The sequence below is a fragment of the Nerophis lumbriciformis genome, linkage group LG01 (assembly GCF_033978685.3).
Source record: "Nerophis lumbriciformis linkage group LG01, RoL_Nlum_v2.1, whole genome shotgun sequence".
Lineage (NCBI taxonomy): Eukaryota > Metazoa > Chordata > Actinopteri > Syngnathiformes > Syngnathidae > Nerophis > Nerophis lumbriciformis.
The window spans coordinates 47,242,410-47,256,877 of NC_084548.2; the positions used below are offsets into that span (position 1 = coordinate 47,242,410).

A 14,468-nucleotide genomic window follows, 5' to 3' on the forward strand; every position below is an offset into this window, starting at 1 on the left:
TTTTAAGTGTATTTTTCTTGTCTGATATTTGTTTTTAGAGTGTGCATGATGATGTGACTACTGTAAACCTGTGGTCAGTACTTTAAATGTTGACTGAGTACAATAACAGTTCCTCTGTTTCCAACTTAAAAACTAAATTCATATTTGAGTTTTGCCAATACTTCCGCCCCCGAAACAAAAATGCTGCTAAAGCAGCTTATTTCAATACTGTATTTTTGACTCATTTGTATGTCCCTCTAATCTGTTAAAGGTTTTTGAGCTACTGTATAAACAGAAAGCTCTCTAAGGGAGTACTTTCCATTTACCATTATGCTTTGTTGTGTATAGTTGTGGTTAATTACGTGTTCATTGATAACAGATTGTCATTGTTACCCCATTTAGTAGTAGTCTGTGTTTTATTCACTGTTTATGTGCTGTTATAAATTGAGTTTAGTTGGTGGTCTAGCAGTGAAGTTACCCCATACAAAACTTGTGTGAACTGTACATAAGCCTGATTATTGAATGGTAATATACACGCATTTGCCTTTATATACATTTCCTGCAGCATTTATAGTGCCTCTAATTACTTCCAACAGCCTCAACAATCCCACAATATTAATATGTTCAATTTAATAATTGTCAATCTAATTTTAACATCAAATGAACCACATATTTTGTTGACAACCTATTTTTTTTTTTTTTTTATAAACCTTTATTTATAATATGCAACATTTACGTACAATCAAGAAATAATCAAAAACAGTACAAAACAGCGCCAGGGGGTTGTAAATTCAATAAAGTAACTAAAATAGAATGCAAAATATACAAACCCCGTTTCCATATGAGTTGGGAAATTGTGTTAGATGTAAATATAAACGGAATACAATGATTTGCAAATCATTTTCAACCCATATTCAGTTGAATATGCTACAAAGACAACATATTTGATGTTCAAACTGATAAACTTTTTTTTTTGTTGCAAATAATCATTAACTTTATAATTTGATGCCAGCAACATGTGACAAAGTAGTTGGGAAAGGTGGCAATAAATACTGATAAAGTTGAGGAATGCTCATCAAACACTTATTTGGAACATCCCACAGGTGAACAGGCAAAATGGGAACAGGTGGGTGCTATGATTGGGTATAAAAGTAGATTCCATGAAATGCTCAGTCATTCACAAACAAGGATGGGGCGAGGGTCACCACTTTGTCAACAAATGCGTGAGCAAATTGTTGAACAGTTTAAGAAAAACCTTTCTCAACCAGCTATTGCAAGGAGTTTAGGGATTTCACCATCTATGGTCCGTAATATCATCAAAGGGTTCAGAGAATCTGGAGAAATCACTGCACGTAAGCAGCTAAGCCCGTGACCTTCGATCCCTCAGGCTGTACTGCATCAACAAGTGACATCAGTGTGTAAAGGATATCACCACATGAGCTCAGGAACACTTCAGAAACCCACTGTCAGTAACTACAGTTGGTCGCTACATCTGTAAGTGCAAGTTAAAACTCTCCTATGCAAGGCGAAAACCGTTTATCAACAACACCCAGAAACGCAGTCGGCTTCGCTGGGCCTGAGCTCATCTAAAATGGACTGATACAAAGTGGAAAAGTGTTCTGTGGTCTGACGAGTCCACATTTCAAATTGTTTTTGGAAACTGTGGACGTCGTGTCCTCCAAACCAAAGAGGAAAAGCACCATTCGGATTGTTATAGGCGCAAAGTTGAAAAGCCAGCATCTGTGATGGTATGGGGGTGTATTAGTGCCCAAGACAAGGGTAATTTACACATCTGTGAAGGCGCCATTAATGCTGAAAGATACATACAGGTTTTGGAGCAACATATGTTGCCATCCAAGCAACGTTACCATGGACACCCCTGCTTATTTCAGCAAGACAATGCCAATCCACGTGTTACATCAACGTGGCTTCATAGTAAAAGAGTGCGGGTACTAGACTGGACTGCCTGTAGTCCAGACCTGTCTCCCATTGAAAATGTGTGGCGCATTATGAAGCCTAAAATACCACAACGAATACCCCCGGACTGTTGAACAACTTAAGCTGTACATCAAGCAAGAATGGGAAACATTTCCACCTGATAAGCTTAAAAAATGTGTCTCCTCAGTTCCCAAACGTTTACTGAGTGTTGTTAAAAGGAAAGGCCATGTAACACAGTGGTGAACATGCCCTTTCCCAACTACTTTGGCACGTGTTGCAGCCATGAAATTCTAAGTTAATTATTATTTGTAAAAAAGAAAAAGTTTATGAGTTTCAACATCAAATATAATTGTCTTTGTAGTGCATTCAATTGAATATGGGTTGAAAATGATTTGCAAATCATTGTATTCCGTTTATATTTACATCTAACACAATTTCCCAACTCATATGGAAACGGGGTTTGTATGTTACAAAATGTTAAGCCATAGGCTCACACAAATTCATTTGATTGATTGAATTATTTATTTCAAACCTGCACAGTACAACAACACACACTTTTTTTTAAAAAACATTTTGGCAGGGACATTTATGCAAGGCTTGAAAAGGGGTTGGATGAAGCAGATGCTTATAATATCCCAACCCCTCTCACTCATTCCACATTTAACATAAACAATATAATACAAGAACAATACTATACAAACAAAAACAAGAAAAGCTCCTGTACACTAACAATACAATAGTACCACTGTTACTATAAAACAAGACGAGACGAGACAAAACACACACACACACACACACACACATACACACACACACACACACACACACACACACACACACACACACACACACACACACACACACACACACACACACAGGCCCAAACACTCTCTGACCATACACCTCTCTCCCATCGCTCTGTGCTGAGGGCATCACTCTCTTTCCTCCTCGTACTTCTTCAGTACTTCTTTTTTAAACAGTCTTTTAAATGTAATCATGTTAGAACAGGTTTTTAACTCGTCCCCTAAGTTGTTCCACAGACTGACTCCACGCACTGAAATGCACATTGATTTTAAAGTTGTTCTAAATTTAGGAAAATATAATTTGTTGTTTCCTCGTAGACTGTAACTATGGTGAGCATCTCTATCCTGGAATAGGTTTTGTATATTGGATGGTAGAGAGTTTTGGGATGCCCTAAACATAATTTGAGCAGTTTAAAAATGTATCACATCGTGCAGTTTAAGTTGCTTTAACTCCATGAATAGTGGATTTGAATGATGTAAGTAGTGAACATTGGACACAATCCTAATGGCCTTTTTCTGCAGAGTGACTAAAGGCTGTAGATGAGATTTATAACAATTTCCCCAGACTTCAACACAATAGTTTAGATATGACATAATAAATGAATGATACAATAAAAGCAGAGCATTGGTGTTCAATAAATGACATGATCTCCTCATCATTCCAACACATTTAGCAACTTTTGTCCTCAGGTAACTTATATGAGGCTTCCATGATATATTTTCATCTATTACCACTCCTAAGAATGAATTTTGTTGAACATATTCTATTAGTGTATCATCAATAACAATCCTGATGGGTATTTCACTTTTGCGATTGCTAAAGAGCATGATTTTGGTCTTCTTTAAATTCAGAGACAATTTGTTGGTATTAAACCAAGTTTTTAACTTGATCATCTCCTCAGTTACAGAGGCCAGAAGTTGCTTTACGTCGTCACCTGCACATGTAATGGTTGTGTCGTCAGCAAAGAGGATGAACTTCAGCAGTGTTGATTTGGAACAGCATCATAGTTTTCACGGCTTTTTGGTTGTTAGAGGTAGAAAGCGTTTTAAAGTAAAGTTCTAATTCTTTTTTAAAGGCACAAAAAACAGGTCGGGTATTGAGAAACTTACATTTATGAATATACAACTTAGCCAATAGTATAATGAGGTTGCAAAGGTAAAATTAATTTTCATATTTTTTTCATACCGTGTATATCGAAATAGCACATCTTTAAAACAAAGTACAAATGTGTCATGAATATTGTCCAGGATGAAGCGACAGATATTTTGTTGACAACCTTTCTGCATTATAAACACAAGGCGCGCGTGGTTTCCAATACGTATGACCGGAGGAAACGCCCACTTGATGACGTAACGGCAAAAAAAGATTACGGTTTGCAAAAAGTAATCACAGTGTGCACCGGGCGGGCGGAGTTAGCTGCACTGCAGATTAGCCCATCTCAGTTTCGCGCTGCCCGGGTACTGAAAGCCAAAGTACAATGACTGACAGCAACAAGAATGAAATGAACGTCTTCTGGGAAGAAAAATAAGTCAGTTTCCTTTTTACTACGCGACGATTATTTACCCAACGGTTTTTTTTTTTTTTAAAGTAGTTTTGGTCATTTACCGAATGTAGAACGTCATGTATTAGCATAGTGTAGCGACATTATCCACAACTCATGACTAGCGTACTTCGAGCTGAACTTCCGCATGGAGTGAGATGTAAATCTCCTGGTCGCTCTTATAGCTACTAACTAGACTTCTAGCTACTAACTAGACTTCTAGCTACTAACTAGACTTCTAGCTACTGACTAGACTTATAGCTACTAACTAGACTGGCTTTGGTTGTGAAGGCGCCACTGTAGTCTTTATTGTTTCTGCTCTATGAGGAATAAAAGGGACAGACTTAGACTTATTTTGCTTGTCAAGACGCCATTGTAGTCTTACTTGTTTTTTCTGTATAAGGAATGAAAAGGACACATGGGTGCGACTCAGAGCTCCGACATGGCCGCCTCGAAACCAAGTCTGTCTTCAGGTCCTGTCATGTCCAGCTCGCTTAAGGTAAATGTTGGGGGTTTATACATAAACGTCACACAAAAAGAACAATTCCTAATATAATTACATATTTGAGGTGAGGCAGATGCTCTGTGTTGCCATGAAACGTGATTGTTTCTTTTTCTAGATGTTGTAAGATATAGATTTGACCTGTCAAAGGCGTTTGACACGGTCAACCATACGATTTTAGCAGATAGATTGCACAGGATTGGCAAATCTGGGCATGCTGTTAACTGGATTTCCAGTTACCTTTGTGATAGAACACAATGTGTCCAGTTTGCTGGGTCTTCTTCATCTTTTCTCCCTGTGTTAAAGGGCGTACCACTAGGGATGATGTTTGATAAGAAATTATTGAGTTTGAGCCTATTATCGAATCCTCTTATCGAACCGATTCTCTATCGAGTCCAGATAGGTTGTTGTATATGGAAAAAAACACTATTTGGTTTAACAAATCACTTCACATTCTCTACTGCTCCCTACTATAGTATTGCCATATCTGAGTTATTGTGCAGAAATGTGGGGAAATAACTACAAATGTGCGCTACATTCGTTAACCGTGTTACAAAAAAGATCAATTAGACTGATACATAATGTTGGATATAGAGAACATACAAACACTTTATTTATTGAGTCAAAAATGTTAAAGTTAGATGATTTGGTAAAATTGCAAACAGCTAAAATGATGTGGAATTAAATGATGGAATGGATTAAGTAAAGAAGTTAAACATGCAGACAAATCTAAGGTGATGTTATTCTCAAATGGCAAACGGCTGCCATTGAACATCCCTAAAATATTGACTACTCATGGGGTCGAGCTCGAGTTGGTCACTACATATAAGTATTTAGGAATTATTATTGATGAGATATTGTCTTTTTAAAGCACACATAGAAAAGCTTGTCTCTAAGCTTAAAATCAAATTGGGTTTCTTTTTTAGAAATAAGTCTTGTTTTTCCCTACAAGTTAGGAAACATCAGATCTCATCCACCTTTATTCCTTTACTTGATTATAGTTAAAGTTAAAGTACCAATGATTGTCACACACCCACTAGGTGTGGTGAAATTTGTCCTTTGCATTTGACCCATCCCCTTGATCACCCCCTGGGAGGTGAGGGGAGCAGTGGGCAGCAGCGGTGCTGTGCCCGGGAATCATTTTTGGTGATTTAACCCCCAATTCCAACCCTTGAAGCTGAGTGTCAAGCAGGGCGGTAATGAGTCCCATTTTTTATAGTCTTTGGAATGACTCGGCCGGGGTTTGAACTCACAACCTACCGATCTCAGGGCGGACACTCTAACCACTAGGCCACTGAGTAAGGTAGGTATGGAGACTGGCTTTTTATGAATGCACCTGGCACTTACTTGAAAAAACGTTTTATTACTGGTTGTGGAAATCTTGTCCACCACTGCACTTTGTATGTAAAGGCAAACTGTCCATTTTAACTGCCCGAAGACTTTCTCGATGGATAGTTTTTATATATAAATGTCTTCTTGGACTTGTCCCCACCTACCTGTTTTCCTTTGTGTGTAGAGACTCCAGTCATTACAGCCTATGCTCACAGGATGTCCTCCATATGTTGATGCTTAGAGTCAACACAGAACTTGGGAAAAAAAAAGCATTGAGTTATGCTGCTCCCTGGTCATGGAATGACATCCAGAAAGATCTGAGGTTACCAGAATTGATCACTTTGGGGAAGTTTAAGTACATTTTAAAAGATCGAGAAACCAGTTCTCTTGGGAAATGTACTTGCTTTAAATTTTAATTATTACTTAATCGTTTTAAATTATTTTTGACCTGTTGTGGTATGATTGCTGTTGTTCTGTTGTATTGTCTTGTTGTAATTATCGTTGTGACTTTGTTTGTGCCGCCCTCTTTGTCAGGTCGCTCTTGAAAAAGAGATTTTAATCACAATGAGTCTTTACCTGGTTAGATAAAGGAATTGATTGATTGACTGAGATTTGATTAGTGAATGCACTACTGGGTTCTGGAAAGATATAACATTAAAAGCATCAACAGCCACAATTTTCAGTTAGTGTTATAAGTAGTGTTGTCAATTGATTAGATTTGAAAACATCTGATTAATCACACTTTTGAATTTGGATTCATGATAATCACAGGTTGTTATTTGCTTGCATGATTTAAATTATGTTGAGATCCTAGTATCTGGACACAAAGGCAATTCTATTGTCAGAATGTCATAGAGGAGCATTTTTTTGACTTTTTTTTATTGAATGCACCTAATTTATTTGCTTAAACCTTGTTTTGTCTGCAGCAGCACTTTTTACAATAAGGCCTGCCGCCTGCACACTGAAAACAATAAGGAATGGGGGCGCATTTTGATCTATTTCATTTTCAAGCCAATACACTAGATCAGTGCTTCCCAAACTTTTTTAACCAAGTACCACCTGAGTAAAAACTTGGCTCTCCAAGTACCACCACATTGACCAACATTAAAATACAGTAGCATAGTAGACCTATGTATTCATTAAAAAACAATGCAGAGGTTTTATATAACAAGTACCGTATTTTTCGGAGTATAAGTCGCACCGGCCGAAAATGCATAATAAAGAAGGAAAAAAACATATATAAGTCGCACTGGAGTATAAGTCACATTTTTTGGAGAAATGTATTTGATAAAAGCCAACACCAAGAATAGACATTTGAAAGGCAATCTAAAATAAATAAAGAATAGTGAACAACAGGCTGAATAAGTGTACGTTATATGACGCATAAATAACCAACTGAGAACGTGCCTGGTATGTTAATGTAGCATATTATGGTAAGAGTCATTCAAATAACTATAACATATAGAACATGCTATACGTTTACCAAACAATCTGTCACTCCTAATCGCTAAATCCCATGAAATCTTACACGTATGTCTAATCTCTTACGTGAATGAGCTAAATATAATTATTTGATATTTTACGGTAATGTGTTAATAATTTCACACATAAGTCGCTCCTGAGTATAAGTCGCAACCCTGGCCAAACTATGAAAGAAACTGCGACTTATAGTCCGAAAAATACATTTTATATTTTTGGCCACTGTAATATTACACACAGTTTGAATGTAGTGAAAAATAAACACTGTACTTTAAACAAGCGTTTGGCGTACTATAGAGCCTGTGTACCACAAGTGGTATGTGTACCACAGTTGGAGAATCACTGCAATATATATATATATATTTTTTAAAGAATACAAAACAGCCCCCGCATGTCAGCTTTGTGTTATTATTACGGGTGCATGATATTGGACAGGTAATAATTGTGCTGACATGAGGAATCATGACAACATACCAATAAATCCGAAAACGTAAAAAAAAGCTCCAATGAGGCGAGATGACCCGTACTGTGCTGTAGGTGAGTTAGAGGGAGCAAATCAAGCACTCCTTTTCTCGTGTTGTAAATGTCCCCTCAGATCTCTGTCATCCAATTGTGTGAAGCTTCTTCATTGTTTCAGAGGAAGACATTGTGTGGGCTATTTGCACTAAACATGCAAACATGGGGAAAAAAAACTTAAACACATCAAACCTTATCAGCCACCTGACAAGCCAACAATTGCTACAGTGTTTTAAAAGCCTACAGAGATGCAAAAATAAAGTCAGTAAAAAGAAAGGTGGGCACAAACTAGTTTTATCTACATTTATAAAGATCCATCCATTTTATACCGTGTGTCCCTTTCGGGGTTGTGGGGGGTGCTGGAGCCTATCTCAGCTGCATTCAGGCTGTAGGCGGGGTACACCCTGGACAAGTCGCCACCTCATTGCAGGGCCAACACAGATAAATAGACAACATTCACACTCATATTCACACACTAGGGCCATTTTAGTGTTGCCAACAATAAATATGAATAAGTCAACTGGTATTAGCTTGAAAACAAAACATGCATCCCTCGTTTTTAGCTTCAACATTTAAACTTTTACTGGTTACTTTACACCTATTTGCTCATTTATTAGACTTTTTATGTGTTTCTTGGTAATAGTATTTTTAATGTGTCGTAAGCCATTATAAAATTGCTGCGGCTTAGTTTGCCAGCTAGTGCACCAGCCAGTCTCCACACTCATCTTTGCAATGACCTGATCATTTATCTAATAACTACTCCTTTTAAGGTAAAGGAGCATGTGCGGTCAAACTAGATGGCGTGACTAATCTGCAGATATACATAATTAATGATGATTAAGATATATGAAAAAAAATACAAGGTTAATGTGATAATTTTTTGTGATTAATCACAATGAAATCATTATTTCGGACAGCCCTAGTTTTAAAGGAACAGAGTGAAGTTGTTGAAGGTTTTAAGATTTGTGTATGTTGATTGCATTTAGGGTTATCTTGTGACTGTTTGTGTTTTTGTCAGTTCCCTATCCCTCTAGAAGTCCTAGAGGAGATCTTCATTAATCTCCCCCCTGGCCAAGTGGTCCAAAGTTGTCGGTTAGTGTGTCGTCAATGGAAGGACATTGCTGACAGCCAGTCTCTATGGAGAGTCAGATGCAAGAGAGAAGGCCTTCACCTCCGTGACGTTTCTAAAGTACCCAAAGACTGGAGGCTATATTACTTCTTGTGCAAGAAAAGGCGAAATCTACTCAGGAACCCAAGAGCAGAAAGTAAGGGAAGAGTGTTTCTCTGCTGTGTTTGACACTTTGATCACAGTTTGAACCTCTCTCTTTTCAGATAAAATGAGTGGTTGGCAGATATTGGAGAACAGCGGCGACAGATGGAAAGTAGAGGATGTCCTTGTTCCGCATCCCAATGAAACGGTCGAGAAAAACTTTGTGACATCTTATAAGTAAGTACTTTGCACTTGTGGTTGTGAAAGTATACCCTGTGTCAATAACATGCTACTTTACAAAACATTTTGTGATTTCTTCAGCATGTGCAGGAAGTCCCAGCTGATTGATTTGGGGACGGAAGGTTATAATGCATCATTTATGGATCACTTCCAGCCAGACATCAAAATATCAGATTGGTGAGAAGGATACACATGAAAGATGCAAGCATTAACTGCTGCCGCCGCCTCAAGTATTTTTGAGTAAAAGAACAAGGATGGCTGTACTTGAGAGCTCAACATTTGCCGAAAATATCGGTTAGTGCATGTGCCTCACAATACGAAGGTCCTGAGTTCAATCCCGGTCTCAGGATCTTTCTGGTTTGCACGTTCTCTCCGTGACTGCGTGGGTTCCCTCCGGGTACTCCGGCTTCCTCCCACCTCGAAAGACATGCACCTGGAGATAGGTTGATTGGCAACACTAAATTGGCCCTAGTGTGTGAATGTTGTTTATCTGTGTTGGCCCTGCGATGAGGTGGCGACTTGTCCAGGGTGTACCCCGCCTTCCGCCCGAATGCAGCTGATAGCTCCGGAACCCCCAGCGACCCCGAACGGGACAAGCGGTAGAAAATGGATGGATGGATCGGTTTCTTTATTTAATGTCTTACAAAGACATATGTTTAATTTGAGCAGATTTTTGTGGTTGTCGAGTTTGCAGCTGTACACTCGCACAAACACGGCAGATGAGTAGAAACAGTACAAGTGTGCTCCAACATCAGCTCTCTTCAGCAGAGACCACCCCTTTAAAGTTCTTAAGCCTCAGAGAAAAAAATCCTGGTAGCCAGGGGGAACTTTTTTAAACTCTGGGATATTTTTTTTCAACCTTGATCATTTTAGTAGAAATGCAGTGGGTGCAGGGTAGATCCCAGGGTATTAAAGCTTCCTGAAAAGTTAATTTGGTGGAATAGTGGGTTACTGATTGTTCATTTCTAGTTCCTAAATTGGTAAATTTACACAATCCACATTTAATAACCTCAATATTATGGCTGTTTGGGTTTCAAATTAAAGTGCCTTTCATTTGGTACCACATAGCTTAAATAAGCATCCTACACATTCTTGTGTTGTGTTAGGTATGCGCCACGCTGGGACTGTGGCTGTGTATTCAAGATTCACGTGGAGCTACTGAATGAAAAAAAGAAGCCGATTCAGACTTTTTCCCCTGAGGAGATTTATTTTGAGCAATGGAGCGATCCTAAATGGAATCAGGTATGCGGAAAGATAGTCCCACTCAATGACAGTTTGATCATTTACAAATGATTTTATATTTTTTCCAGATAACACACGTCTTTCAAGACTATGGTCCAGGAGTCCGATACATCCGCTTTATCCATGGAGGCAAGGATACGCAGTTTTGGGCTGGCTGGTATGGAATTCGCCTTACAGACAGTTGCGTTGAGATATGCCCTGCAGTGGACACGTAGCTCAACGGGAGTCCACTATCCCCTGGTTCCTGCCTTTGCCTAATGAAGTATTGCACTATTTTCATCACAAATCAAAAAAATCTATTGTCATTGTCCTCTTGGAAGGATCTTGTTTGGAAACATTACATCCATTTGACAACAGACATTACCAGGAAATCAGCTGTTATTTTGTCTGTCATCAAGTGACACCATCAGTCATTTAAAGGGGCCATTTGGTGTTGTTTTTTTCTACATTTAAAACATTTCCTTCTGGTCTACATCACATTTAATAGTGGTTCTTTGGTCAACATTTTGCGCCACTTTGTTGGCGGTCTTTATATATATATATTTTTTTTTTTTACAGGGTGATTCAAAAAGACTTAAGAGTATTTATTTCATGCTTTACAAGTGCTCAATATGACCACCACCAGCAGCACGGACAACATCAATACGATATGAGAATTCCTCCCAAACGCGCCCCAGGATGTTGCGATCCACCGTGTTGAGTGCTGCTGTTATTCGCCATTTTGAGGGTAAATAAACACGTTGTCTTCCTACAATTGAACCGCGCCGAAAGGATTACGTGACCACAACGGTGAAATTGTAACCCATTAAAACTTGGATAACTCCTGTATCAAATGACACTTGATTCAGTCTATTACAATGATTCAGAACTGAATAAATGTATGATGATTTTGGCGTATTCTTTTTGAATCACCCTGTATGTGTATATATATCCATCCATCCATTTTCTACCGCTTATTCCCTTCGGGGTGGCGGGGGGCGCTGGAGCCTATCTCAGCTACAATCGGGCGGAAGGCGGGGTACACCCTGGACAAGTCGCCAACTCATCGCAGGGCCAACACAGATAGACAGACAACATTCACACTCACATTCACACACTAGGGCCAATTTAGTGTTGCCAATCAACTTATCCCCATATATATATACACAGGTAAAAGCCAGTAAATTAGAATATTTTGAAAAACTTGATTTATTTCAGTAATTGCATTCAAAAGGTGTAACTTGTACATTATATTTATTCATTGCACACAGACTGATGCATTCAAATGTTTATTTCATTTAATTTTGATGATTTGAAGTGGCAACAAATGAAAATCCAAAATTCTGTGTGTCACAAAATTAGAATATTACTTAAGGCTAATACAAAAAAGGGATTTTTAGAAATGTTGGCCAACTGAAAAGTATGAAAATGAAAAATATGAGCATGTACAATACTCAATACTTGGTTGGAGCTCCTTTTGCCTCAATTACTGCGTTAATGCGGCGTGGCATGGAGTCGATGAGTTTCTGGCACTGCTCAGGTGTTATGAGAGCCCAGGTTGCTCTGATAGTGGCCTTCAACTCTTCTGCGTTTTTGGGTCTGGCATTCTGCATCTTCCTTTTCACAATACCCCACAGATTTTCTATGGGGCTAAGGTCAGGGGAGTTGGCGGGCCAATTTAGAACAGAAATACTATGGTCAGTAAACCAGGCACGGGTAGATTTTGCGCTGTGTGCAGGCGCCAAGTCCTGTTGGAACTTGAAATCTCCATCTCCATAGAGCAGGTCAGCAGCAGGAAGCATGAAGTGCTCTAAAACTTGCTGGTAGACGGCTGCGTTGACCCTGGATCTCAGGAAACAGAGTGGACCGACACCAGCAGATGACATGGCACCCCAAACCATCACTGATGGTGGAAACTTTACACTAGACTTCAGGCAACGTGGATCCTGTGCCTCTCCTGTCTTCCTCCAGACTCTGGGACCTCGATTTCCAAAGGAAATGCAAAATTTGCATGGTTGGGTGATGGTTTGGGGTGCCATGTCATCTGCTGGTGTCGGTCCACTCTGTTTCCTGAGATCCAGGGTCAACGCAGCCGTCTACCAGCAAGTTTTAGAGCACTTCATGCTTCCTGCTGCTGACCTGCTCTATGGAGATGGAGATTTCAAGTTCCAACAGGACTTGGCGCCTGCACACAGCGCAAAATCTACCCGTGCCTGGTTTACGGACCATGGTATTTCTGTTCTAAATTGGCCCGCCAACTCCCCTGACTTTAGCCCCATAGAAAATCTGTGGGGTATTGTGAAAAGGAAGATGCAGAATGCCAGACCCAAAAACGCAGAAGAGTTGAAGGCCACTATCAGAGCAACATGGGCTCTCATAACACCTGAGCAGTGCCAGAAACTCATCGACTCCATGCCACGCCGCATTAACGCAGTAATTGAGGCAAAAGGAGCTCCAACCAAGTATTGAGTATTGTACATGCTCATATTTTTCATTTTCATACTTTTCAGTTGGCCAACATTTCTAAAAATCCCTTTTTTGTATTAGCCTTAAGTAATATTCTAATTTTGTGACACACGGAATTTTGGATTTTCATTTGTTGCCACTTCAAATCATCAAAATTAAATGAAATAAACATTTGAATGCATCAGTCTGTGTGCAATGAATAAATATAATGTACAAGTTACACCTTTTGAATGCAATTACTGAAATAAATCAAGTTTTTCAAAATATTCTAATTTACTGGCTTTTACCTGTATATATCTAAAAAAAAAAAAAATTTTGAGAAAATAATGTACTACATGCAATTGCATGTCTTCTATACTTTACTATTATGTGATCATGCAACACAATATTCCAAGCTTTTTTGGGGGGGTTATCAAAAATACCGGTACATATTTAAATATCTGCTTTTCACCTTGACTTGTGATTGCGAAGCAAGCAATATATAATCAAATGCATATGCAAATGTGTAATAAAGAATCAATAATTATTAGGTAATTATACATGTATGTACATATGTATTGACTGTCACAAGCAGCCCTCTTGAGGGCAGCCATAACTGTGATGTGGACGGAGTTATGGTTATGTATGTGTCTAGTAGATTTGGCATGTTACACTATAAATATCAAGGTCCTTGCATGACACACTTGCACTCAATTTTGCAACCTCCAATTGTGGTACTTTTCCCACTTTCATTGTGTCAAATTGTGTTACTACAACTAACTGCTTCAAATGTGGTGTGCTTCATTTTGCTCTCTTAGAAAGGAGATTTCAATGTGTTACAGAGCTTTAGTTTAGGCTTAGCACTATACTACAGTAATGTAATTGAAAACAATAAAACGGCATTAACTGAGTGGAACGATGCAAATACTTAACTTCAATACATTTTTAGAGACCTTTGAAGTCATTAAAGGGTATGTAATCACTCTTTTTTACATTGAGATGTTGGCTTGATTGTACTTGGCCATTGTGGCTTTAAATGAGTTCTGTGTTTACCCACTGAAGGGAAACCTATAGACTGTGCAATGGTTATTTTGCTACCAGCAATTACGTACTTTGTACGTAATTAAAAATGTTATTACGCAAAGTCATAAATTACCAACTCTCCCAAATCAATTTTTTCCAGGTTGTAAGTTTATCATTCTGCACTACTCTATACAGTATATATGTAATGAATGTATTACAGGAATGTGCTGCAGTAAACA

The 14,468-nt window shown here is 38.7% G+C and overlaps 1 protein-coding gene across 2 annotated transcripts; it reads left to right on the forward strand.

The window, feature by feature from the left end:
* The first annotated feature begins 4,105 nt into the window (after positions 1 to 4,105).
* On the forward strand, positions 4,106 to 11,259 carry LOC133613818 (F-box only protein 6-like). Of its 2 annotated transcripts, none has more exons than XM_061971637.1 (7): positions 4,106 to 4,249; positions 4,665 to 4,760; positions 9,109 to 9,355; positions 9,423 to 9,537; positions 9,622 to 9,717; positions 10,647 to 10,782; positions 10,851 to 11,259. In XM_061971637.1, the coding sequence occupies exons 2-7, from the start codon at positions 4,680 to 4,682 to the stop codon at positions 10,995 to 10,997; spliced, it is 822 nt and encodes a 273-aa protein (XP_061827621.1). In that variant the 5' UTR covers positions 4,106 to 4,249; positions 4,665 to 4,679; the 3' UTR covers positions 10,998 to 11,259. The 2 variants fall into 2 exon arrangements, with proteins under 2 accessions (XP_061827621.1, XP_061827630.1); XM_061971646.1 differs by lacking the exon at positions 4,106 to 4,249 and adding an exon at positions 4,278 to 4,421.
* The last annotated feature ends 3,209 nt before the right edge of the window (positions 11,260 to 14,468 follow it).